The sequence below is a fragment of the Eulemur rufifrons genome, chromosome 9 (genome assembly GCF_041146395.1).
Source record: "Eulemur rufifrons isolate Redbay chromosome 9, OSU_ERuf_1, whole genome shotgun sequence".
Lineage (NCBI taxonomy): Eukaryota > Metazoa > Chordata > Mammalia > Primates > Lemuridae > Eulemur > Eulemur rufifrons.
Genome location: NC_090991.1, coordinates 18,546,478 through 18,572,964, shown reverse-complemented (window position 1 = coordinate 18,572,964; position 26,487 = coordinate 18,546,478). Strand labels below are relative to the sequence as shown.

The following is a 26,487-nucleotide window of genomic DNA, read 5'->3' as shown; positions in this document are numbered from 1 at the left end:
GCCAGCTCTCAAACGCAGACTGTTGGGTTCCAAGTCCTATGCGTGTGCCCTGAACCCCTGTACTGCAGTGTCAAATCTGAAAGGGGCCTTGGTGGCTCCTGACCACCCCTGATCCCCCCCCTCCCCCGCCCCCACAATTATCTTGGAGAAGGCTGAGCCAGGGCAGGGGTGGGCCTGGTCCTCGCCTTCTGCCTGTTTCCTCAGCATCCACGTAGCCTTTCCCAGCCAGGTGTGGGTCAGAGTAAGGATCCAGCCTGGTGGCCTTTTGTCTCAGCCCTCACTCGAGTCCCCTGCCCGCTGCGAGCAGAATAGCCTGCCCGAGGGGTCTCCTTGACAAACCCTGTTTCACTCTTAGGCTCGACGACCAGCCAAAAACAGACGTGTTAGAGGTTCGTGAAGTGGAGGTAAGTGAGAGTCCGACACATGAGTCCATAGACAGCCCTGCTCTGTCCTCTTGTCCCCCCGTCTCAGAGCACATAGGCCTCTGGGCCGTGAGTGGGTGCCGGGCCCCGGCCAGGGCTGTCCCAGGTGCCCACTGCACCAGGGAAGAACGATAAGGCTGCAACAAAACGAGCTTCCTTCTCCTTCTGTTTTTGAGGCTGAAGTTCCTACTTCTCGTGGTCCTCACTCCCAGCCCCGATGCCTGGGCCCTGGCCTGGGACACTGTCCAGCCAGGCCGGGATGCAGTCGGGCGTCTGTGTGTTGTCAGGACTCCCCAGGTGATTCTGACTGTAGCCGGACTTAGGAACCACTGTCTTGACCTTTGAACAAAAGTGTCGACTGAGCCTGGATCCCTGCAGTGCAGGGTGGCTTAGAGAATGTTCCCAGACTGATTTATTCCGGCCCACGGGAGAGTCAGAAACTCTGTGTTTAAACGAAAAAGTACCCGAAAGATGAATGTAGTTAAATTCTTCCTTGCCAGGGATGTTAATGCTCTTCCCTGAATAATCAGATGTTGCTCACAGACAGATCTCGGAGTGTTAGCAGGATGAGGGACCTCAGGGATGCCCTGGGCCGACTGCCACATGTTGTGGATGAGGACATTGAGGTCCAGTGATGCTAATAAATGATCCGCCCACTGTGCCCCGCAAGCTGAGCAGAACTGCGACTAAACCCGGGTCTCCCGACCCCATGCGTCTTTCCTCCCTTACTCTGTGTGCTCTGAACCCCTGTACTATGTGGGGGGCTCCACAGAGGGCAAGAGAAGCCGGCTGAGCCCAGATCTGCTGCCCTTCCCTGTTCTTTCCTGCCTGCCCTTCAGGCCGAGGAGCCGGAGGCCAGCAAGTCCGAGGCGGAAGACGACGAGGACGAGGTGGACGACCTGCCGAGCTCCCGCCGGCCCTGGCGGGGCCCCATCTCCCGCAAGGCCAGCCAGACCAGCGTGTACCTGCAGGAGTGGGACATCCCCTTCGAGCAGGTGGAGCTGGGCGAGCCCATCGGGCAGGGCCGCTGGGGCCGGGTGCACCGCGGCCGCTGGCACGGCGAGGTGGCCATCCGCCTGCTGGAGATGGACGGCCACAACCAGGACCACCTGAAGCTGTTCAAGAAGGAGGTGATGAACTACCGGCAGACGCGGCACGAGAACGTGGTGCTCTTCATGGGCGCCTGCATGAACCCTCCCCACCTGGCCATCATCACCAGGTAACCCCGCCCCCTCCCCGGGAGCCCTCTCGTCTGGGTGGGTGTCTTGGAGGGTGCGGAAGTTTCATACAGAGAGGCACAAAGAGGAGAACCAAGGCCGGGCGCGGTGGCTCACGCCTGTAATCCTAGCACTCTGGGAGGCCGAGGTGGGCGGATCGTTTGAGCTCAGAAGTTCGAGACCAGCCTGAGCAAGAGCGAGACCCCATCTCTACTAAAAAAATAGAAAGAAATTATATGGACAGCTAAAAATATATATAGAAAAAAAATTAGCCGGGCATGGTGGTGCATGCCTGTAGTCCCAGCTACTCGGGAGGCTGAGACAGGAGGATCGCTTGAGCTCAGGAGTCTGAGGTTGCAGTGAGCTAGGCTGACGCCACGGCACTCACTCTAGCCCGGGCAACAGAGTGAGACTCTGTCTCAAAAAAAAAAAAAAAAAAAAAAAGAGGAGAACCAAGAATGGGTGTAACTTCCCCACTCACATAGCCCCACTGACATTGGAAAATAAATATGATATCTTTCTACAGTTAGAGAAAATTCAAATGTCCCATAAAAGGTACAAAGCAAAATCCAGTCCCCTCCCTCCCTGCCAGCTGGGGTTCCTTCCCAAAGCTGGGGACTGTAAGCTGTTCCTTAACCTTCCTTCCATTGATATGAAGAAGTTTGCATGTGCTCACGTGTTTTTAAACTACTTATATATTCTTTTGTAAAAATACACAGGAGAGATTATGCTGGTTTATGCGTTGCTTTCTCCACTTGATTGTAGATCTGGGGTCCGCTTTATTCTCAGCACCTGCAGGTATTCCCATCACAGGTGAACCCAGTGGTGTGCTGGTAACGTTTAACAGCCAGCTCTGGGGCAGGGAGGAGGGAAGCCCTAATTTGTAGCATCTGTCAATTCCGTGGTCAGTTTCAAGATAACAACATGATGTCACTGAGAGTCAAGCAGAACTGGGAAGAGTCACACACGTGGGCCCTTGGTTCTGCCACTGGTCATCTCGTAATTTAAGCAGCCCTGTTGTGCTGGACACTGTCATAATGAGCATCCTCATTGGTTCGTCTTGATGGGCTTCAGCGAGTATATTTGTGGGGCTAGGTCAGAGCCTGCATATGTAACATTTGCATTTCTATTGCCCGTTTCTACTCCAGAAATGCTCACCAGTTTACTTTCTCCATCCACATATAGGAATGTCCATTTCCCCAGAGCACCTGGGGGTTGTGGAACTAAAACATTTTTGCCCAGGGCACTTAAGAAATTGTTGTTTGCTTTTAAAATCAGGAAAAGCAATATGAGGTCATTAGAGAAATGTTGGAATATACATAGAAGTTTCAAGAAGAAACTAAAAATCGCATTAATGCCATCAGCCAAAAGAACTCACATTAGTATTCTGATGATGTTCTTGTAGCTGAACTCTGTGCTTTAAAAAAAAACAGAACAAAACAAAACTTTTTTCTGTTCAAACTGTGCCAACCAAGTAAAAATTAATTTCCATTTTCCTTATGTATCTGAGACATGAGTAACCACCCACCAGAACTCCTGAGCAGTGTGACGTCACCAGGGTCACCACACCAAGGGGACACGATTCCAGCCCAAAGCACAGCACCGCGATGCCTTAGGGAGCCTTGTGTGGTTGCTCCGCTCAGCCGTCCCCGGCGTCACCTGCCCGTCCAGCCACCTTCCCATCTCTCTCTAACTCATCCACTCAGTTCCGTGAGAGATTTGAGTCTGTCAAAGACGATAAAAACAGCAAAATATTCATTAATTTTAAAAAATCTTAATGTGTTTTTAGAATATGCTGAGGAGCAATGGAACCCAGATGAGGAAGCCATCACCAACATTCCATACCCCTCGCCTGGTTCTCTGAGTCTCTGAGGCTCCAGGAATCTTTTTCTTAAAAATAGTCCCTTCCTAGGGTGGAGTAAGGCAGCCTGTCCGCGGAGCAGGGGATTGAGCCACACAGCTGAGTCCTTCCTCACTGGGTTTTAGGAGTCGATGCAGGCAGAGACCCCAGAACGCAAGCTCCTTTCCCAGTAATCACTCCGACACCCCTGACGTCCGTCTCCCTCCCTCCCCCCTTGAACACTCATTTATCATAGTAGAAGCCCTCGACGGTGTCTGGGCTCAGCCCTGAAAGGCCAAGTTCTTCCCCGTCGGGATCTTAGTGGTGGCGATTGTGCCTTGAACCCATCGAGGACGGCTGCTCCGAATTGCTGGAGCTCTGATGAGCTGGGTCTCCGGTTGCAGGGCAGGGCGGGCACTGGGCCTCAGGGAACAGGGTGTGTGTGTAGGTGCCTGTCATTGTGGGCGTTTGTGCACACGGCAGGCGACGCCCCGGCGGAAGTGGGCGTCAGGCTTGGTCAAGAGAGAGGATTCTTTGGCTCGCAGTCTAGGGGGGCGCAGAGAGTCCTCGGGGGTGGGCAGTCACGGTTCTCCCCACGGGCTCCACGAGGGGTGGGGGCAGCTGCACTGGCCCTAGACCTCTGACCCTGCCACCCTCGACAGCTTCTGCAAGGGGCGGACGTTGCACTCGTTTGTGAGGGACCCCAAGACGTCTCTGGACATCAACAAGACGCGACAGATCGCTCAGGAGATTATCAAGGTAAGGGAGTGTCCGGCTGCGGGAGGGTGGGTTTCTGCTGGTGCCAGAGCCTTGGTCGTTCCCCCGCTCTGTGGCCAAGTCAGAGGCCACTTTGTCTCTTCCTCTTGCTTGGGCTTCTCAAGGGTGGGAGCCCTCCCCCTTCCCTCTGTCCCTGTCTCGTCCACTTGGAGCCAGGAGCTGTCCACTCCATTAGCCCTGATGGAACGGAATTGGTTGGGGAGGAATTCAGCAGGCTTTAAAGGCAGTTTGAATCCTGGTCCACCAGCTCTGTGACCTTGGGCAGGTTGTTTAGCCTCTCTGAGCTTCAGCTTCCTCCTCTATAAAATGGGGGTAACCTCCCTCATTGGATCGGCACAGGGATAAATGGAGTAATCCACGGAGAGGGTTTGGCACAGGGCCGGGCACTCGGCGAGGGCCTGCTAGGACTGAGGATGAGAGGGCAGAGGGGCTCAATTTTCCTCCCAGGGCACAGAAGGACCTACGGGTTCTGCCTTGAAGTTTTTTTCCATGTGGCTAAACTAAGGAATTAAACTTTTAAAGACCAAAGCCAAATCCAAGTTTCAAGAGGACAGGCCCTCGGGCTCAACTAGGGCAGCTTTTTTTGTTCTTTTATCATGTTTCAAAGTAAGTAAATAAGAGTGAAAGAAAAGTTCATTTGTTGCTTTATTTAGCAACAAACAGGCCAAGGGAAAACCAGAATGCTGGTGGTAGCGGTTCCTTTTTCTTTTTTTATTAATTGAATTGAAAAGCTTCCACTTAGCAGCCCCCACCAAGCTTCCCCCCTTTTTTCTTCTCTCTTTTGTTTCCTCCCGCCTGTCTGCTCTCTCTCCCTCCCTCCCTTCCTCATTCTGTCCATTGTGTGTGTGTGTCTGTCTTTCGAAAGGAAAGAATAAAAATCACAATGATGTCTTTAGATAAACCAAGATTTCTGCGTGACATTTCCACGTGGCTAAATTGATGAATTAAACTAATGAAGACCAAAACCAAAATGTCACATTTTTGCCTTCACCTGTAGTCTGTGTGATTTCAGAGAGATTGGCGGGGCTGCAGAGTGTCACACCAACTTCGTCTCCCCCCAAACCCTCTGGCTCTGCTCCCCACTGTCTCGCCCACTCTGCCGCCCTCCCGCCTGCTCTTCCCTCTCCTTACCGTCAGCACTCGGGGACTCTGTGTCTGGCTGCCGACCGGCTGAGTTAGGGTGCAGGAGACTTCTGGAAGCTACCAGGGCAGAGGACAAAAGTTACTAAAAGGTTTTGGAGCCGCAGAGCTGGGAACTGCCTCTCTGCTGGCCTGTTTGGTTCTTGTCCTACTGAAAAACCATCCCTTTCCCCTTTCTGCTGGGAACTTCTGAGCCACTTCCTTCGTGTTCTTAGCTCTGATGCTTTCAGAGTCAAAATAAACAGAGGCGGCCTGACCTTTGGTTAGAGGATCAGCAGCTCTGGGGCTGCTGGGGAAACACTGTGAAATTCTGGGAAGGGAGGAGAATTTGTGTTCCAGACCCAGCACTTTACGTCTTGTCTATTTCAACAGGCCTTTTGAGGCTGCGACACTTACCTTACAGGTAAGACTCAGAGAGGTCCAGTGACTTGTCCTCTTGGAGTCTTTGGCTTTGGCTACTGGGGAAGGCATGTGCCTTGGTTTGGTTTGGGAGATGGGCAGATATTTTTAAAAGGGTCGTCTTGCATTCAGGCTGGAGTTTTGGGAAGGAGCAAGTTGCCCTTTCCTGAGCTCCGTGTCCCCGTCGCAGAATGGCAGCTCTCAGCGGACCCTGCGCCCTCCCTCTTCTGAAAGAGCATCTACTTCAAGTTCTTCTCTGATGCTTTCTGGCTGGGGCTGAGTTCTGTCTGGTTCCGCCTCACAGCTCAATCTATTTCCTAAATGTAGCTGGTTTTCCCTAGATGTCACCTTCCCACCCCTCGCCCCAAGATACCTTTGTAGCGGGGAGGTGTCTCTGTGACGCGTGAAGCACCCCGCAGTGTGGGGATTGGAAGGTGGATTGACGTTTGCTTCTTCCTGAGCTGGCGGGACGGCCATTCCAGCTGTGGCATCTTGCTCCTGGTCCCAAGGGCATCAGGGCCCACGGGAGGCCTGGGCTTGGTGTTTGAAGACAGCTTTGACCTTGGATGGACCATGCCTGTGTCAGGTCACCCACGTTCCATGCACCTGACCAGTTGGTGTTCGGCCCAAATAGAGTGTTGGTTAGAAATCACCCACCGCTGCCCTTTTCCCTTGACAGGTGAGGAAACTGAGGCTCAGCCGTTGAGTGATGTGTCCAAGGCCACACTGACTTAGAATCTGAGCTGAGATGGAGCTCAAACCCCAGATTTCTGTCTTAGTCCAGGGCTCCTTCTGCCACAGTGCAGATACTGGGACTTCCCAAACTTGGAGACCTTTCTGGGACTGGCTCTGTGTCCCCTGGGAGAGCCCTTTCCCTGCCTGAGGGCAGAGACCCGCTGTGCAAATCCTGATAGAGACCCCAGCTCTTTTGGGCCCTTAGTGACTTAACTCAGGCGGTATCACTGCTGTTTATATCCACCTCTCCCTTGCCGCGTCCACACCGCACACCGTATCCAAGTTCTATGTAGACGGGCCTGGGGTCAGATCTCAGCTGCAGATCTTAACTGCTCTGTGGCTTGAGGCAAGTGACTTTCCCTCTCTGAGCCTTAGTTTTTTCATCTGTCAAATGGGGACAATATATTGCATAGAATTGTGAAGATCAAATGAGGGGCTTTGGGTAAAGCGTCCAGCCCAGTTCCTGGCCCAGGGTGGAAGCTCAGTCACTTTAACTCCCCGCTGACGTGAGGCTCACTCTCTTCCAGGGCATGGGCTATCTTCACGCCAAGGGCATTGTGCACAAAGATCTCAAATCTAAGAACGTCTTCTATGACAATGGCAAAGTGGTCATCACAGACTTCGGGCTGTTTGGGATCTCGGGCGTGGTCCGAGAAGGACGGTGAGTCGGCGTTGGTGTCTAGTGGGATGGGGGAGCTGGGGAGTGATGGGTGGGCTTGCGGTCTGGGCACTCCGGCTGTCAGTCGCTGGGTTGCTTTGGTCCTGCCATTGTTGTTCTGGGCCAGAATCAGGTTTGGGTCACATTTAGATTCTCAGGCTGACCCCCGTGGAGGCTGGGTCCCCTCACTCACATTTGCCCTGGCTGTTCACGGACTTGGGCAAGGAACCAGGATTCACATCCCCATGATGAGGAAGAGGGTCAAGTTTTAGTTCCCCAAATCTGGAAGGCTCCTCCCCAGGCCTCCAGGGGAACCGTGGAAAGGAGAATGTCCCCCAGGCTGCAGAGCCCGCGCCAGGCAGGTTTGCAAGCCACAGGTGGGTGTGGATTTCTGGTTGGCGATGTTCCCCCTCCTAGCATAGAGATTCCGCTCCTTCCAGTGCAGCTCCCTGTCCTTGGCCTGCTTCCCTAGAAAAACCTGGTCATGACTCTTTTGTAACATTCTCCAAGAACACCGGTGCCTTTGCAAGTACAGGATCACCGTGCTGGGTCCAGGTCCTTTCTCCGAGTTGTGCGTGCGCTGCTGGCCCTGGGGCAGACGTGTGCCAGGAAGGCCTCTTTGCTGCCTGCTGAAAGGCCCGTGTCCTTGTCCTGGCTTCTTGGCCCCCAGGCGGGAGAACCAGCTGAAGCTGTCGCACGACTGGCTGTGCTACCTGGCCCCGGAGATCGTGCGCGAGATGACCCCCGGGAAGGACGAGGATCAGCTGCCGTTCTCCAAAGCCGCCGACGTCTACGCCTTCGGGTGAGCAGGCCCCTCATGCTCCGAGGCCAGGTGTGGCAAAGAGAGGGCCCTGGTGGCCATCGGGGTCGGGGCGGGTGTGCTCTGAGGTATCCAAAGCCAGGCTTCGGAGGGAAAACAAACCAGCTTTCAAGTCTTGGCTCTGCTGCCTGTGGGATGCGTGACCTTGGCCTTCAGCGTCTCCACCTGTGAGATGGGGGGGGGGGCACCTCCCGGCAGGGCTGTTTCACGAGAACTGTTAATAAATTAGGTGATTGTGTTAAATGCATAACAGTGGCTGGCCGGGAACTGTCCCGCCCACTCCGGGGGAGCTGGGTGTCCTGCCCACCAGGCTCTGGTACCCCACGAAGAGCTGGGTGCCGACCAGTAGGAATAAAATGTGAGTCAGATACAGAATTTACAGTTTTCTAGTAGCCATCTAAAAGAAAAACAGGTGAAATTAGTTTCAACAATATATTTTAGTTAATTCAATATATCTAAAATATCACTTCAGCATGTAATCGATATAAAAAATGAATGAGATATTCTATGTTCTTTTCTCTTACTAAGTCTTCAAAAGCTGGTGTGTGTTTCCCACCTAGAGCACACCTCAGTTCAACTGTCCCCGTCTCAGTTGCTCAGTAGCCACCTGTGGCGAGTGGTCCCCATGTTGGACAGCACAGGGCTGACGGAGAAAGTCCCGTCCTAATGAGTCGGGAAGGCCGAGGGGACTTGGAGAGGCTGAGGAAGGCTCCCCACCCGGCCACCCTGTGCTCTCTCCAGGTGTCCTTCCCACGGGGGTGGCCTCCCTCATCTTTAACTATGTCACTTCCTGAGCACCGATGTGTGCCAGGCACTGGGCTTGGCATTTTTGTTACTCTGGAGGCGTCAGCCCCACTGAGGTTAGGCAGTTGTACCGGGATCTCACAGGTACAAAGTGGCAGGACTGGGTCCATGCTTGGGTCGGAATGACCACCGACTCCCTGCTGCAGCCTGTGCTGCCTCGGACTTCCCCCACCACGGCAGCAGGGCCCAGATCCCCCAGGATGGGGAGAAGCCTCCAGATGCCATCAGAGCATCCCTGAAGCCCGGCGGGTGAGGAGCAAGGCCGGAGTAGGACCCTGGTCCTCTGGCTTGGCTCCTGGCTTTGGGAAGCCGGTTCTCCGGTCGCAGAGTCCCTGGGCATGAGCTGGGCAGAGCCATCAGAAGCTCACGCTGTGCACGGGTCTCCGCAGGACTATCTGGTATGAGCTACAAGCAAGAGACTGGCCCTTTAAGAACCAGGCTGCAGAGGCCTTGATCTGGCAGATTGGCAGCGGGGAAGGAATGAAGCGAGTCCTGGCGTCCGTCAGCCTGGGGAAGGAAGTCAGCGTGAGTCGCCACCTGCTCTGGGGGAGGGAAGCAGGGCCGAGGGTGGGGCTGGGCGCATGACACCGCTGCCCTTCACTGACCCACCTGGCCAGCGGGACCAGTGAGGGGCTCTGCGGCCTGGAGGTGCCATAATTAGTGATTAGCGACTGGCACAGTGCGCACGACTGAAGACGGGGCGAGAACAGGGACCATAGAGGAGAAAATAAAGCCATCCATTCTCACCCCACTGGCCACTTCTCTCAGTTCCTTCCAGTCTTCTTATCTATCTATCTTAAACAAGATAATGATTTTCAGTGGTTTATAAGATGAAAAGAAAGTAAAGCCCTGTATGTTATTTACATGAAAGAAGATAATAAAAAAATAATCACTGCTCAAAACACAAATAGTAGGGTTACGCTGTGGTATCAGGTCTTTCTCCATAATGTTTTTATTGACTGTTCGAGAACAGACTGAAGTTTCCGTGGCAGACTCGTTTTCAGAACGCTGAATTTTAGTTACAGTCGCTGGCTTCCCGTTTCTGAATGGCTTCTGTGCATTTGTGAGTTTCCTTGCCGTGGCGCAGTGATATGTGAAGAAACCCCAGGGCTTGACATTGTCAGTGCGATCAGTGATAACCACGTGTTCATGAATCACGTAGGATTCAGGCAGAATAGCTTTATGTTAATAGGAAACTCCAGTGGGTGTCTGGCCAGCGTCACAGGGACCACCTAGCACTCATCCAGGTTAAGATCTCAGTGGACCGTGAGCTGCTTGTGAAAGTCGTGAACAGTGTTGGCAGCGTCACTGTCCTTGAACTCTGGACAGGCACAGTGATGTATTCAACCTCGTCTTCCTCCCAGATCTTAGTAGGTCTTAATGTTTTCCTCAGGTGATGGGTAGCAGCTGTTAGAGCATCTTGAGAAGCCTCCTTTAAGATGACATTATGTTTGATTCTACTTTATTCCACTGTGGTATGTGTCATCTTGTTGAAGTGCAAAACATCTGTGGAGGTGTGCTCCTCTAAGAGTGACACCAAAATGCTAGTTTATAGCACTAATAGCAGGCCCTTCTTTGGCCAGTTGATACCATTTCATCTGGGGTGTTGGGCTGGGACGTGGGTGATGAGCACCTTGCTCTCGGGCTCCTCCTTCTGGGCCGGAGCTGGTTGAATGCCACCTTCACTGCGGCGCATCCTTGGGCACCTTAGGAGAGTGTGGTGGGCTCAAGATAGGGGTTTGGGGCTCCTGGCTGTCACTGTGGCCCTTGGCTGGGCCCTGGGACAGCTCAGATGGCAGCTAAAGTAGCCAATGCCTTCCAATCTTTAAAAAAAAAAAATTTAAAAATACATTTTTTTTTTTTTTTTTTTTTTTTTAATTTTGAGACAGAGTCTCACTCTGTTGCCCAGGCTAGAGTGCCGTGGCATCAGCCTAGCTCACAGCAACCTCCTACTCCTGGGCTCAAGCAATCCTACAGGCATGCGCCACCATGCCCGGCTAATTTTTTTTCTGTATATATTTTTAGCTGTCCAGATAATTTCTTTCTATTTTTAGTAGAGACAGGGTCTCGCTCTTGCTCAGGCTGGTCTCGAACTCCTGACCTCAAGTGATCCTCCCGCCTCGGCCTCTCAGTGCTAGGATTACAGGTGTGAGCCACTGCACCTGGCCAAAAAATACATATCTTTAACAAAATCAAGGTCATAATATACAACTGACTTTTTTAATTGTGACTTTTTCCACATAGCATTCTATTATGCTCATTATCTAGAGTCATTGACAAGCCTTTATCGTTAAGCCTGTCTACCCCTCTGTCCTATGGCTGCACCACAACCCAATTACTCCTGTCCCTGGACATTTAGGAGATTTCCAGTTTTCACCTGTACAATAAAAGCTAGTGAGGCTATGTCTGTATAAGCAAGAGTGTGTGTATATGTCTCCTATATCTGAGAGAAAAAATGCTGCTAGTGAGTTGCCCCCTGGCAGCCATCTCCGTCCCCTTTCTGCACACTGGGCACCTTGGAGCAGAGTGTGAAGTGCTGTCTCCAGCGAGGAGGTGGCCCGGAGCAGAGCTGATCCGAGAGGGCTGGGGTCCGGGCTCAGCACCAGCTGCAGGTCAGCATCATCTGGGAGCTTTATGAAAACGCCAGGGTCAGGGCCTTCCCCACAGAGATACCCAATTGGCCTGGGGTGGGGCTAACGTCCTAATTTTTTACTTTTAAATAAAGCTCTTGGATAATTCTAGAGCATAGCCAGAGTTCTGAACTAATTGGAAGGATTTCTTTTAGTTTGGGGTGATGGGTGCTTTGAAGCCTTTTAAGAACAGGTTGGGGTCAGGGAGTAGGGGAGTGGGGACGCAGAATGTTCCGGCAGCCTGCTCTGGCTTGGGAGGGCTGTCTCTCCTGTCGGGTCCTGTCTTTTCTCATTTTAGCACATTGCTGTGGGAGTGGGGCTGGGGGTGTCGATGGCAATAAAAAATGATTTTAAATCATTGCCGAACGCAGGGGGCGCCCTCTGGGCGGCACCTTTCTCCGTCCCTCCAGCCGCACTGCTGTCTGGCTCACCATGGCTCTGCGGCACGTGCCGAGGCAGCCGGTGAGTTTTTGTCCGGGGATGGGCACACGTGGGGAGACATCAAATGACCAGAACGGGTCTTCATGAGAACCCGCAGCCCCTCGCCCCCCTCAGCCTCCAAAAGCACCAGCGTCTTGTTCCGTGAGCTCGTCACTCCCTGTCACTCTGTCCCTTCCGCAGCGCAACTTCGGTCAGCTTCCCCCTCACTCACGTGTCGTTGAGGTCGGTGTCACGTTGCCGTGGGTAAATCTTCCACGCTGTGTCTGCAGACTGAGGCCAAGCGGGAGGACGATAGGCAGCGTGTGCGCCGTTACCTTGGACTGTAGGAGCGCTGGCCGCTGGCCAGGCCGGTCACCCGGGTGACATTTTCTTCTCTGTGGGTCCGTCTCTTCCACTTCGCCCATTGCTCAAAGGCCCGCGATTTTGTTGGCTTCGTAGTTGGACCGTGGCTTTCTTGTGCAGTGTTAGTTTTTCCTGTAGTTTTAATTGCCTTTTTTTTCCTGTTGAGAGAAGAAACAAACACCTTTATCATATTCCTGAGGTCTTTTAGCGCCTTCCTCGTTCTGCTTATTGAGTGGAACCTGTTCCATTCTTTTCAGAGCCCACTGGTTTCTTATCGTTGGAGTCTGTGGGATTTCAGGTCTGCTGCTCAGCTGTTACCTTCCGTTTTCTGTTCAGTCATTCCTGGGGCGGTTGCACTGTTGCTTGTGTCTCGTGTCTGCCCCTGTCTTTACACTCAGCAAAATGAGGGAGAAACCTAAAGAAACTGTCTCCCACTGGATGAATGGGAGATGATCCTTGCATGCCTAAAAAAGTTCTTATTTTGTCCATATAGCAGTAGAATTTTAAGTTCATATAATTTTCCCTCAGAACACAAAGATTTTGCTCTGCTGTCTAAGTGTCCAGTGCATTGTTGAAAAAACCGGTGTTGTTCTGATTCATAACCTTTTGTAGATGCTTATCTTATTCCTTCTGGAAACATCTAGGATTTTCTCTTTATCTTTGCTGTAGTGAAATTTCATATGTCTGAGTTGAGGGTTTCTTGTTTGTTTGTTTTTAGTGAAGTCCCTTTATTGGGCCTTTTCAGCTGAAGACTCCTGTCTCCTTTGGAAGTTTCTGGGAAATTTTCCTTTATTATGTCTGATAATTTTCTGCTGAGTGGTTTGTTTTCTTTTGTGGAAATTCATGTTTAACAGAATCTGGTTCTTCTTAGTGAGCCTCCGTGTCTTTTACTGTCTTTTATATTTTCCATCCCTGTCTAAAATTGGGTCCACAATCTGAGGAATTTCCTCAGTTTTATCTTCTTTCACTTCTGATGTTGGTTCAGAAATTATATTTTCAATTTCAGGCACTTCCTTATTTGTTAGTTTCTTCTTTATTGTACTCTGGTCTTATTTTATGGATAGAATAGCTTTTCTTTCTCTGTCTCTCACACGCACACGCACACACACACACACACACACACACGCACACACCCGTATCCTCCAGAGACGGTATTTTGATCCGTATGTCTTTGGTCTCTGGTTTTCCTGATACAGCAGGCAGCCCCATGGGGTCGAGCTGTATTTAAGAAAAAAGGCCTGAGTTGCTGGGTCTGGGTGTTGTGTGCGTTCTGCCCACGTGTCCTGTCGTGCACGCAGGCCTGTTTCCTCACAGGCGGTTCCCCTGGATCGGAAGGCTCGGGCTGTGCTGTGTGCACTTGCAGATCCTGGAGCAGGCGGCAAAATGCCGCAGTGTGAAGGGCTTTCCCTGGGGGACAAGGGGCGATCTGGACAGCTGTCCTGCCGACTCTCAGCTGCTGCCCCTGTACTGAGTCGTCCTTGTCACTTCTGGCCTCCGTTCTGGTGATGCTGAGGCTCCCACCTCTGCAGCAGCCCCACCTCACACATCTTCCGAGCATCTTGCTTTTTACTTTTACTTGTGGACATTGTGCCTCCACTTTGCATCGTCTAAAAACCAACAACCCCATTTCTGACCTCTGTCCCCCTACCCGCCTGTCAGCATGGTTACTCTTATTTGCGGGTAGGGGCTGATCTAAGGAGGAAGGAATGGAGGCAAACTCATGCACTTTGTTTTGAACTAGAAGCGTGAGAGCTCTTCTGAAACAGTTATTTCTCAGCTCTGCACGTAGGCAGGGTGTTCAGAGGGCCGCCAGTAGGGGGAGCTCAAGAGCACCAGAAGGGCCCTTTGTGGAGCACCCTGCTGTGCCGCCTGCTGTTTCCTTCTCCTCCCAGCCATCCTACACACCACTAATGGCGGCTCCGTTTGCAGGAGATCCTGTCTGCCTGCTGGGCTTTTGAGCTGCAGGAGAGACCCAGCTTCAGCCTGCTGATGGACATGCTGGAGAAGCTGCCCAAGCTGAACCGACGGCTCTCCCACCCCGGGCACTTCTGGAAGTCGGCTGAGTAAGTTCCCTTCCGTGAGCCAGAACCTGCCCGCCAGGCCCTCGCAGCCTCACCTGGGGTCGTAGAGGTACCTTCTGCTCTGTCTGCCCAAGACTTTGGGGAATGCACAAAGCTGATCAGCCAGAGTTGACTCATCCCTTTGCCCAAGTGATGCCAAGAATTTCCATTTACTGAGTTTATTTTGGAGACTCCTTTTGACAGGCAAGCACCTCCAGTTCACATCTGTGAAAAACGGCACATCACTGTTATCAGGCAGACCAGCCTGATGCCAGGCCGGGACTAGGAGGTTCTGCCTAGGAAGGGGCAAGATGGGCCAGCTGGAAGTCAGAGTGACGTGGTGCTCAGCGTCACCAAAATAAGCAGAGTCCGTATTGCTTACGGTGACAGCGACTCAAACACAGAGCTCTTTAGCACAAAAGTCCAGCCACCTGTTATGGGACCACACATTGCGTGGGTTCATATGGCGCTTTGGTGCTAGAAGCTCTCTCTCTCCTCTGTTTAATCGCACAGCCCTTTGCACCCCTTGGTGCTGCTGCTCTGGGCAGCGGAGGCCACTGTCATCTCTCCTACATTGTGACTCGTTCCCTTTTTCCCTTTGTTCCTTTGGCTGTCTCAGCCAGAACACTCAAAAGAGACTTTTACCTGCCTTGAATGCTTTGTGAGAACCCGGGGAAGTTCTTCCTTGTGCTGGGCCTCACTTTCTGCAGCTTTAAAGAGCCGAGGCTGGGCAAGATGCAGGGTGGCCACGTGGTGAATACTTCTCGCAGACCAGATGGGCAGTTCGAGTCCTCGCCCCTGGGACGAGCACTGCCTCTGTTGCGAAGATTCGGCCCTGCCGTCCCTAGCACAGGAGCAGCCACAGCGAGCTGGCTACATCCCAGTAACTCTTGACTCTGGAAATCAGAGTTTCGTGGAACTTTTCTATGTCATAAAATAGTCTTCCTTGGATGTTTTCCTCCCCAACCATTTAGAAAGGTAAAAACTATTCTTAGTCTGTGGGTTGTACAGAAACAGGTGGTGGGCCACACTGGACCCACCGGCTGGGCTCCTGGCTGAGATGAACAGTTTTAAACTGTTTTAAGGTGAAGGACGTTTTCTAAAAGTGAAATCACTCCCAGAGCCCCAATGTGTAAAACGGATGAAGTGGCGGAGCTGTTCTTGATGGAAATGGGGGCAGGAGCCTGTCTGCCACCCCCTGCCCAGGTAGCCTTGGAGGCCCCCAGTCCCTGCACACGGGTCCCGACCCCGAGGAGCTGCATACCCAGCTGTCGCACCTGGTGCCCAGGTGTGTGGTGGCGGCAGCGTTCGTTGTCCTAGAGGGTCAGGTAGGAAATAGCTTAGGCTTGCAGGTGGTACAGTCTGTTATGTGTCTTCCCCCCCCCACCCCCCCAAATACCTTTTAAAATGGTCAAAAACCTTTCTTAGCTTGTGGCCAGGTTTGGTTTGCACGTACCTTGCCAGCCCCGGGGAGAGGCCCAGCGTGAGGCTCTCAAACAGAGGATGCGAGTCGGAGAAACCGCTGAGGAAACACATCGCGCTCTGCAGATTTGGGCCAGAGGCAGGGACGGTTGGGAGGAACACCAATTTGGGGTCAGGGGATACTGTATCTTCTAATGCAATACCGGATTCAGTATTTTGCTGTTAGGACAGGTCAGAGCCCAAGTTACCCCATAGTTAGAGCTGTGAGTTTTGCTCCGCCATTGCTGAGCACACCAGCACACCTGAGCTAGTCTGCTACACGCCTGGGGGTACACACACGGCCAAGACCAGGCCTCTGCCAGCAAGGAGGTCACAGTCTAGTCGGGAGTAAAGACAGACACGCTGCAGTGACAGCTCCACGTGGCAGGATTCTGTCTTGTCGCCTTTGTATTCCCAGCTCCTAGCACAGTCCCAGGGACATAAGAGTTGGTCAGTAAGTAATTACTGGGCACGGGAATGCATAAGCAAATGATGACTGCGTGCCGAATGCTGTGGGAAAGCACAGTGGCCTGTCCCCCCACGCCAGGGGCTTGAGAAACGGCCTGCAGAGGAAGGGTCGTCAGAGCCAGGTTTTGAGCTGGAACTGTCCCCCCAGAGAGCAGTTCAAGGAAGGTGACGTGAAGCGCCGGGCTGAGCTCTGGGCTGGTCCTATCAGACCTCGGGCAACTCTAAATGACCGGGGCCCTGGGTTTCTCATCCATGAAAGAGAAGGCTGCACGGGGTGGGCTCTGGCATGATTCTGTATCCCCCAAAACCAGAGGGCCCCACCTTCTCATTTCATGGGTGGGAAACTGAGTCACAAATGGGGGAAAGGAAGGCATGCCAGCATACCTGAACTAGTCTGTGTGGAAGCTTCCTGGTCACAGTGTTTATTCTCTCTTTTCTTTCCCATTGTCTTGTTCCTTTTTTTATTTCCGGGGGGTGGCGGATGCACTGTCCTGTCCTGTCATCTCCACCCTCTCCCACCACGCTGATTCCTTCACCTGTCCGCCGGGGCGACACGACCACCTGCTGGGGCTGGACTGCTCTTTTCCTCCAGTCGCTGGAGGAGCCGCTACTACGGGAAAGGACGCTACGGCCACCCCGACTTTAAGAACTCCTGTCCGGTTCTGGAGGAATAGTGTGTCTCCCGTCACTTCCCTCACTCTCGGCCTGTTTGTGGTTGTCCCCTTGCACACCCGCTCCCCGTGTGTCTGCGTCCCAACTTCCTCATCTTGCGTGATTTATTCCCTTAAACCAAGTGGCATTCTTGCAGCTCACACGGCCACCAGCAAGGGCCACCCAGGCTTGTGTCTCCCTCCACGGGCGAGAGAAGGCCCACAGCACGTGGCAGGGCCTCTGTCCACACCAAGACTGGACGGATGGCTTGTCCCAGGGTGGGCGAGAACTCAGATCATTGATTTGAGTCCCAGGGTCGCCGCTGGCCAGAGCTCAAAAGAGGAGAATCCAATGAGCAAAAGTACTCCTGGAAGTAAACTCTGATAGCTGAGGGCTGAGGACCCGTGGGCCTGTTAGCCAACCTCTCTCTCAGCGTCCTGTGATGGGGCCCTGCGAGAGCTTGGAGAAGCTTCTTTGTGCCTGGATCTCTTCCAAGCTCGCTGTGCTGCCAAGCCTGGGGAATGGAGGTGGGGAATGTCCCGTCTCTGCAGGGACAGCAGGCCCCTGCCCAGCCGCTCTGGCCAAGGCTCCAGCCCCGCCGGGCGCAGCCCTGGGCTGTGGCTCTGACGCCGCTCTCCCTTCTCTCCCCCTGTAGGTTGTAGGCTGGGCCGCTTTGCACCCACCGGGGGCTTCCTCCCTCCTAATCGGCAGCTCCGCACCGTGACTCCTGCTAAAACGCAAACTGAGATGCGGGCACTAACCCAGGGGATGCCACCTCTGCTGCTCCAGTCTTCTCACCCGAGACTTCGTTTGCTTTGTCTGTTTTTACAACCGGCCCTGTCCCCTCTCTGCGTGACCTGCGTGTGCCTGAGTGACTGTCTTCAGAGGATCCCACTAACTGAGCTCCCTCCAAGGCGGTCTGAGCAGCTTCTAACTACCTTCCTGGATGTGACTTTTACTTCTGTCTTGTTCTTCATCTGAGGGCTGGTCTTGTTTGCGTCTGGGTGGCTCCGTCTCACTGCTAACACCTCCGTGAGATCTATCCCTGCCGCCCGCGCACACCGCCTCCCGCTGAGTGTGTGCGTGGCACATGGGAGGGTTCTGCTTGGCTTCTAACCCATGGGGCTCTTGCTGAGCAAGGAGTGGGGTGGTTTCAGAGCTGCCCAGAGGCCAGCACCCTGGTCACAGACCCTCTTCCAAGTTCCTCTCAGTCCCCTCCGTAGAGTTGGGACAGGAAACATGGAAAGTTCAGTTGCTATGATGACATCAGCTTGGAAGGGTCGTGTCCTCAGCGGCACACTCAGAAAAGCTGTCCTAAAGCAGCGGGATGCCAGTCTCCAGACAAGTTCACTGGCGAAAACAAAGCTGCTGCCCCCTCGCCCCACCCTGGCACAGTTACCCCCTTTGCACGTGCCCAGTGCTCCACAGACCAGACCCCAGGCCAGCGTTCATCAGGAGCGTGGCTGACGGGCCACCTGCGACAGAGCCACCGCACTGTTTACTAAATGCAGATTCCCGCCCGCCCTCCCCAGCGCCACCTGCTGGATCCGGATCCTGGACTCGGGCTCTGGGAATCTGCATCTCACCCCACTTCCCGGGTGGCCCCAGTGCACCCCAGCACTTGAGTCCATGTCTAAAAGGAGCCTGGGCTGTCACTCCTGGTCCTGGGAGTCAGGTTTTACTTCTCTCCCAGTTCCACTTGGGGCAAGAGCTTCCCTGGGCTGCAAATGAGAAAACGATTCAGACAAGCCCACACCAAGTACGGGGAGCTCGGGATTCAGAGACGAGCTACTGTCGCTGGCCGGGGCACCTCTGCCGAGGCTGTTGCCAAACAGTCATTTTCACTTGTTGGTATGCGGGCGGGGGCCTCTGCTGAGCTTCTGGAACTAGCCCATTTCGTAGCTAGTATGACCCTAATTCTGATCAGGACCAGCAGAGCTGTGACCCTTGTTTTTGTTCCTCTTCACAGCATTGACAGCAAAGTCGTACCCCGGTTTGAAAGGTTTGGCTTGGGCGTCCTGGAGTCCAGTAATCCAAAGATGTAGCCCGCCGTGCAGTTTTTCTGCTGCCTATTTATTTCTTTTTGAAATGTGTTTCCGAAACACCCAAACGACCACCACGACAGAAGACACGCTCTGCCCGCCCAGCGCTGCAAACAGGAGCACGGAGACGGAGCTGCACCTGCCGTGTCTTAAAACGACACCACCAACAGCCAAACCTGTCCCGACCGACAGCAGATGTTTACATGTATGTTTCTGCTAAGCGAACTTGATGTTTTACAATAGTAATAATAAAAACAGTCCGTGCGTAGGCGCACTGGCACCAATGGCCAGGACGGCGGGAGTGGCCATCCCCTCTGGAGGACCCTGTAGGCAGTGAGGGGCCCACGCTGGGCCAGGAGGAAGAAGAGCATCGTGACTGTGGCTGTTCTCGGGTAGGGCAAGGGGCCCACAAGGTCGGGGCCAGCCTCTGCCTTGGCCCAAAACCCCGTCAGTAGGGAAGCTCCCTCTGTAGGGTTCTCTCCTCGTCCCATCACAGGGACACTGTCCCCTCCTCATCTTGCAGAGGAAACCCTGGCTAGGAAGCAAGCTGAATTACAGGGCTTGGGAGCTCCCAGAGAGCTTGGACTCACCTTATCACCCCTGTACTCCAGGCTGTTCCTGCTGGAAAAGTAGAGACAGAATTCAAATGACATCTGGACTCATCCAGCGGTTCCCAGCCAGGGCTTCTGCCGCAAGGCGAGGAAACATCCACGTGCCTGTACAGGTGTTTCTTTTTCGAAGGCCCCAGGCAGGCACCAAGGGGATGGGACTGAGGTCCTCGGCTTTTAGACACATCCCGGTCCCTGACTGACCTTTGACCCCAGGGCCAAGGGCCAGCCCGGCAGCTGTGCGGACCATGAGGGCTTGGTGGGTGGGAACTAGGAAGGTGAGGGAGGGAGGGAAAAGTAGACGGCAGCAGGTACCCATCCCTCCTTCCCGGCTGCAGGGTGACCCTGGCACTTTAGAAACCCATCGTCAGTCATGCCAGAAGTTCCACTCTGGCATGACCACCCACCTCTTCCACGTCGCCAGTCCTGTCGAAACCCCTTAGCCCATTCCTGACTCCTCTGTCCGTGCTTTGAGCTCAGACGGGGGCACGTGGCCTGTGTCCACGCCTTTTGCTTGGACCCACCCAGCAAGGCCCCGTCTGCAGAGCCTTCCCCAGCACCACCAGGCATCTGCTCGGGTCCCTCTGAACCACAAGGAGGGGCTGGATTTGGGAAAGTCTTTGACGTGAGAGGACCACACCTGTCTTCGTTAGAAACTGTCACCTACGGAAAAAAGCTCCAAATGGCCAAGAAGCCCTTAAGTGGAGGTTAGGTTACCCTGGGCTCCAAGACCAGAAAGGAAGAGTGAAGGGTGGAGATGTGATTGGATTCAGGCCCAGAACCTGTGGCCATGCTCTGAGCTCAGAGTGGGAGCAGGGAGGCCTGCGGCTCCCCGCTTTCAATTAGGCCCACCTAGCAGAGCCCCCGATCTTCAGAGCCTTCCCTAGCCTCGGAGTCTGGTCCAAACGTCCCGTGACACAAGCCTCTCTGCCTCCCTCTCTCCGGGCTGAGCACTCCTTGGGCAGCCCCTCCTCGGGCAGCCCCTCTACGCAGTGGCACAGCAGCGCAGCCGTGCCCTGGGACACGAGCATCCTGGCCACGGTGTGGGGAGGAAGGAGGAATTGTAAGCCACTTGGGTTCAGCTCTGTTTGGGGCTCTGCTGTGCTGTGGTAGGACTGTTCACTGCACCCCATCATCCCTGTGGCCTCCCTCCCGGCTGCACCTTCCCAGAGATCGCAGCGTGTGTGTCTCCAGCCTGTCACCTTCCCACTGTGACGCTGGCCTTTGCCCAGGTGAGAGCAGACCCAGTGGACACGCTGGTGAGCCCTTGGGTTGGACGGCAGCTGAATGAGTCAGGCTCAACTCCTCCCTGACCCCAGGCCACAGCGGGCACCACAGCCCACAAAAGTCTGGGTTTTGCTTTCTCTTGTGAGTGTCACCGTTCGAGAAGCTCTCATTGAGCACCTACAATGCACTTGGTCTTGTGTGAGTGCTGGGGACCTAGAGGTAGGAGCAGTCACCGTCCCCACCCTTAAGGAACTGCCTGTTATCTGCCAGGAACCCAGAAGCCACTTGGCCGCAAGGGTGGAGCTGAGGACCTGGGGGACACCCTCTTCCCTCCTCTCCGAGGCCCTGGGCAGACTCTCGGGCTGCTGCCTCTGCACTGCCTGTCATTTAAGAAATCCCCCCACGATGGTCCCCTTCTCCCTTTTTTATTTAAGTGACTGTGAATTGCGGTTAGGAAGACGCGCGTGCCCTTCTGTGTGCCCTCTCCGTCTGCCTTGGAAACACACGAAGGACGACAGATACTGTGAATTCAGCCCTCACGGCGACTGTGAAGGGGACGGAGAAGGGTGGGAGGGCTTGGCGAGAGCTCTCGGGGGCCGTGGAAGTCCCCGCTGGGGTCTGAGAGGGGAGCCCAAGCTTTGGCCCTTCGCGGCACCCCCGGTGCCCAGCCTCACCTCCGAGCCCTGCTGCCTTCGACCACCAGAGCCGCAGCGCCCTGGGTTTCTAGCTCGACGTTGTGAAGCACAGCTAGTTCTGGGTCAGCTGTGAGCGCGTGCAGCAAAGTTGATCTCCCCACAGCACCAAATCAAAACACCCTCTGCCATCTCCTGGCATTTCTTCTTGTCGCAGAGGGGAGTGGCAAGCCCTGGAACCCTGTGTTATTCTGTATTGATTTGGAGTGGGGAGAGGCGGAGACGAATGTGAAGCCAGTCGGGAGTCTGTGCTGTGCTGCAGCGTCAGCCAGGATTTCATCCGTGTGTGCAGACCCAGTGTCTTCTGTGGCCACAGGGCACACACTTGCTCTTTTTGAATGTGATGTAAAATTTGTACAGTAAAAGTTTTTATATTTTCTATCAACTGCGTTTGTCTTCCAGAAATGCTATTAATTTAAATTAAAATGGTTAGTATTAACAAATGTGCTGTATCGGGTTTTTTTTGCCACTGGCAAGCATAATGGCGTCTGTGCTGAGCCGGGCCGGGTGTCTGGAGTTTGTGAATAAAGTTATGCCGAGGTGTCCCGGGGCTTGTGTTTGCTCTGGTCAGTTGCAGGTGTCGGGGACCACTTGGATGGATGACGTAGGAGGGCAGGAATGGATGGGTCAGGGGGTGTTTGAACCCCCTGTAGGGGTTAAGGAGCGCCTTCCAAAGGAAGAGGGAACGTTATGCTTGGACGTCAGAAGCAGGTATTTCTCAGCAGGTGGAGGAGTCTGGAAGGAGCAGTGTCAAAAGCCCGTGGTGCACAGAGGAAGATCAGCCCCCAGCAGTAACAAAGCCCATGAGCAGACCCAGACCCGGTCAGTATCTCTCTTGGCTGGAGGTGCCTTTGCCTTATAGGAGCCTTGGGGGATGGGGTGGGGCAGCGTCCATCTAAATCTAATTTCTAGAAGCCTCTTGTGGCCAGTTATCTATACAGAGAGGCGCTTAGGAGGTTGGAGTAAGCAGAATAGGTGGAGGAAGAGGAGATTTGTGGGACGCCTACTGGGAGCCAGGGGGTGCTCTCTATACATTATCTTAACTCTCACAACGGCGCTATCAGGTAGGAATCGTGATGTTCCAGCTGAGAAAACAGGTTCTGAGAGTTTAAGGTATTCATCCAGCGGGTGGCTAGTCCAGGACTCAGGCCACAGCTTGGACTCCAGAACTTTCTTCTCATCAGAAGTTGGGAAACTTAACTGGTCAGACGTTTGTTGAGCACTTGCTGTGTTCAAAAGATAGTGCTAAGTCATGGAACATTTTCCAGCATAGATCATGTAGTAGGCCACAAATTTAAGTCTCAATAGATTTATAAAGATAGATAACATACAAAGTATCTTTTCACACCACAATGGGATGAAGCTAAATATCAATAACAGAAGTAAGTCAAGGATGCCCATTTTTGCCATTTGTATTTAGAACTGGAAGCTCTAGCCTGAGCAATTAGGCAAGAAAAAAGAGATATCAAAATTGAAAAATTTATCTGTTCTCAAATGACAGGATCTTATGTGTGGAAAACCCTAAGGAATCAAAAAAAAGTTAGAATCAATAAATTCAGCAAAGTAGCAGGATACAAACAAAAATCAGTTGCATTTCTACATATGAACAGGAAATGACCTGAAAGGGAAATTACAAGAACAATTCTACTTACAGTAGCATCAAAAAATATAAAATACTTAGGGGTTAATGAAGAAGATGAAAAACTTGAATAATGAAAACTTCTAGAAAACATTGCTGAAAAATTAAAGAAGATGTAAATAAATGGAAACACATCCCATGTTCGTGAATTGGAAGACTTAATAATTGTTAAGATGTTAATACTTCCCACAGATTCAGTGCAATTCCTATCAAAATCCCAATGATGTGTTTTGCAGAAATAGAAAAACCTATCCTAAAATTCATATGGAATCTCAAGGGACTCGAAAAAGCCAAAATAATCTTGCAACAGAACAAAGCTGGAAGACTCATACTTCCTGACTTCAAAACTTACTAAAAAGCTGCAGTAATCAAAACAGTGTGGTACTAGCACACAGGTATATGGACCAATGGGATAGAATAGAGAGCCCACAAATAAACCCTCACATATATGGTCAAATGATTTTTGACAGGGGTACCAAGATCACGCAATGGAGAAAGGACGTTCTATTCAACAAATAATCTTGAAAAAAATATACACTTGCAAAAGAATGAATTTGGACCCTTGCATTCCATTATATGTAAAAATTAACTCAAAATGGATTGAAGACCTAAATGTAAGAACTAAAACTATAAAACTCTTAGAAGAAAACATAGCAAAAGTTTTGTGACATTGGGCTTGGCGATGATTTCTTAGATATGACACCAAAGGCATGGGTAACAAAAAAAAAATGGACAACTGGACTTCATGAAAATTTTTAAATTTTGTGCATGAAGGACAATACACACAGTAAAAAGGCAACCTACAGAATGGGAGAAAATATCTGCCTATCATATATCTGATAAGGAACTGATATCCAAAATATATGGAAAACTAAAATTCAACAATAAACTTGATTCAGAAATGAGCAAAGGACTTAAATAGACATTTCTTCAAAGAATATATGCAAATGGCCAATAGGCATGTGAAAAATGCTCAACATCACTCATCGTCAGGGAAATACAAATTAAAACTATGAGATTCCCTTCACATTTTTACCCTCTTCACCCTGGTATTGCCTTCCACCCTCCTCCCAGAATCTTCCACGAGTGTGTTTCTTTTCTTTCAAGTCCTCCACTCTCCCTTAGAAACCTTAATCTTCTTGTCTTAGTCCATTTTCTGCTTCTATAACAGAATGGCTAAGACTGGGTAATTTACAAAGAGAAGAGGTTTATTTTGGTTCACAGTTCTAGAGGCTGGGAATCCAAGATGGGGCAGCCTCACCTGGTCCACTTCCACTGAGAGCCTTGTCCTAACATGATGAAGGGAAGTGAGTATGTGCAAAAGAGAGGGGACAGAGGAGTCTGACCCACTTTATAACAACCCACTTTCATCAGAACCAGTCCATTCCCTCAAGAACTAACCTAGTCTGGAGAGAAAGACATTAATCCATCTTAATGAGCTAGTCACTTTTTACAGGCCCCATCTCCCAACACAAATTGCCAATTTATATTGGCCATTAAATTTCAACATGAGCTTTGGAAGGCACAAGCCACATCTAAATAATAGCACCTCTCAATCCAAGAGACCTGCTTGTCCTTAACACCCTGACACAAAGTACCCTGGGTAAGGAAGGCCCTGTGGGGAAAACCAGACCAAGAACTGGGCAGTGGTAGATTCTCAGTGTGATTTGTAGAAATCATCAGGCTCACATTTCAATGAACTTTAATTGTCGTAAAATACATGTAACATAAAATTTACCATCTTAATCAGTTTTAAGTATACAGTTGAGTGGTATGAAGCACATTCATATTGTCATGCAACCATCATCACCATCCTGCCACAGAACTCCTTCCATCTTGCAAAACTGAAACTCTATACCACTGAATAATAACTCCTCATTCCCCCATCCTCCCGGCGCCTGGCAATCGCCATTCTACTTTCTTCTGTTTGATTTTCATGACTCTAGGTATCTCATACAAGTGGAGTCATGCAGTGTTTGTCCTTTTGTGACTGGCTTATTGCACTTAGTGTAATGTCCTCAAGGTTCATCCATGGTGTAGCATGTGTCAAAATCTCTTTCCTTTTTAAGGCTGAATTATATAGATAGACCACATTTTGTTGATCCATTCATTCATTGACACTTGGGTTGCTTTCACCTCTAGGCTTTTGTGAATAAAGCTGCTCTGAACATGGTTGTACAAATATCTCTTTGAGTTCCTGCTTTCAATTATTTGGGGTATATATCCAGAAGTGGACTTGCTGAAGACTCTGGCAACTTTATGTTTAGTTTCTGGAGGAGCAGCCTATACTGTTTCCCACGGCAGCTGCACCATTTTACATTCCCACCAACAGTCTACAGTGCACAGAGCAGAGAGCTTCAGACAAGGGTCCGGGTCTTTGAATAACAGAGCCCTGAGAACAAACTTTCCTGAGGTCTGCCTCTTGCCTCCGGGAGACCTCAGCTAACCCCTGGGAAGGGATCGTGGTGCCTGCCTGAGCAGTGCTAGCCACCCTGCCAAGGTCAGGATTCTGGGTGGCCTGGCAGCGTGCCTTGACAATTCCTCCCTACTGCGCTGAACAGTCTAACAACACATTGACCTGTTTTGTTTGCCTGTGTCCCCTCCCTGCAAGGCAAAGCGTGCAGCAGGGTGCCCTCCTTTTGGGCTGGACTCCTTAGAGACACTGATTACCTATGACTCACCTCCAAGGCACAAGGTAACGCTAAGGGGCTTGTTTGCTGGAACTCTTAGGTGTGCCTGTGTCTCCCTAGGAGCTCAGAAACTTTTTCTTTTGACAGTATTTATGGAGATATTGTTAATGTAAACTGCACAGATCCTAGTCTGCTCCGTGCATGTGTACGTATGTAAAACCCGTGTGACCACTACCCAGATCAAGATGGAGAACGGTTCCAGCCCCCAGAAGGCTCCATCATGCCTCTCCCATCGGTGACCCCCAAGGGTAACCTCTATTCTGACCTGTGGTTGGTCTTGAGAGGAAAGGGACTATCACAGCCTGTTGTGAGGCTCATCAATGTTTCCCGTGTTCTAGCTCCTTTTCATCGCTGAGGGCTGTTCTGTTCAATTAACCTCTCCTTTCTCCTGTCGGTGAACACTTGTATTGTTTCCAGTTTGGGGCTATGACAAGTAAAGCTGTTACAAACACATGACTATGTCTTTCTTTTTCTTGGGTAACTCTTAGGAGTGCAATAGCCAGGAGATAGCAGAAGTAGATATTTGACCATATTACAATTCAACAAGCAGTTGTGCTAAGTTGTATTTTACCCCGCAACGTGCAATGAAATGAGAGTTCCAGTTGTTCCATATGCCAATGAACTGGCAAATTCCTGTGAATGACGTGCCATGACAAAATTGTCCACGGTGTCAGAAAGGATTGGGAAGAATTTCCCTTCGTTTCCCTCTTTTCTGCTCCAACTG

The 26,487-nt window shown here is 51.8% G+C and overlaps 1 protein-coding gene across 2 annotated transcripts in view; it reads left to right on the top strand.

Moving 5' to 3' along the window:
* KSR1 (kinase suppressor of ras 1) overlaps positions 1–19,554 on the top strand; it is a 152,683-nt gene extending 133,129 nt beyond the window's left edge. Inside the window, exons 13-21 of one of the 2 annotated variants that reach the window (XM_069482252.1) lie at positions 356–404; positions 1,262–1,641; positions 4,142–4,238; positions 7,058–7,191; positions 7,859–7,990; positions 9,202–9,337; positions 14,155–14,288; positions 16,807–16,887; positions 18,835–19,554. In XM_069482252.1, coding sequence (XP_069338353.1) covers positions 356–404; positions 1,262–1,641; positions 4,142–4,238; positions 7,058–7,191; positions 7,859–7,990; positions 9,202–9,337; positions 14,155–14,288; positions 16,807–16,887; positions 18,835–18,910 — 1,219 coding nt within the window. In that variant the 3' untranslated portion in view covers positions 18,911–19,554. The remainder of the gene's footprint in view (positions 1–355; positions 405–1,261; positions 1,642–4,141; positions 4,239–7,057; positions 7,192–7,858; positions 7,991–9,201; positions 9,338–14,154; positions 14,289–16,806; positions 16,888–18,834) is intronic. The other variant, XM_069482254.1, reaches the window with a different exon arrangement.
* The last annotated feature ends 6,933 nt before the right edge of the window (positions 19,555–26,487 follow it).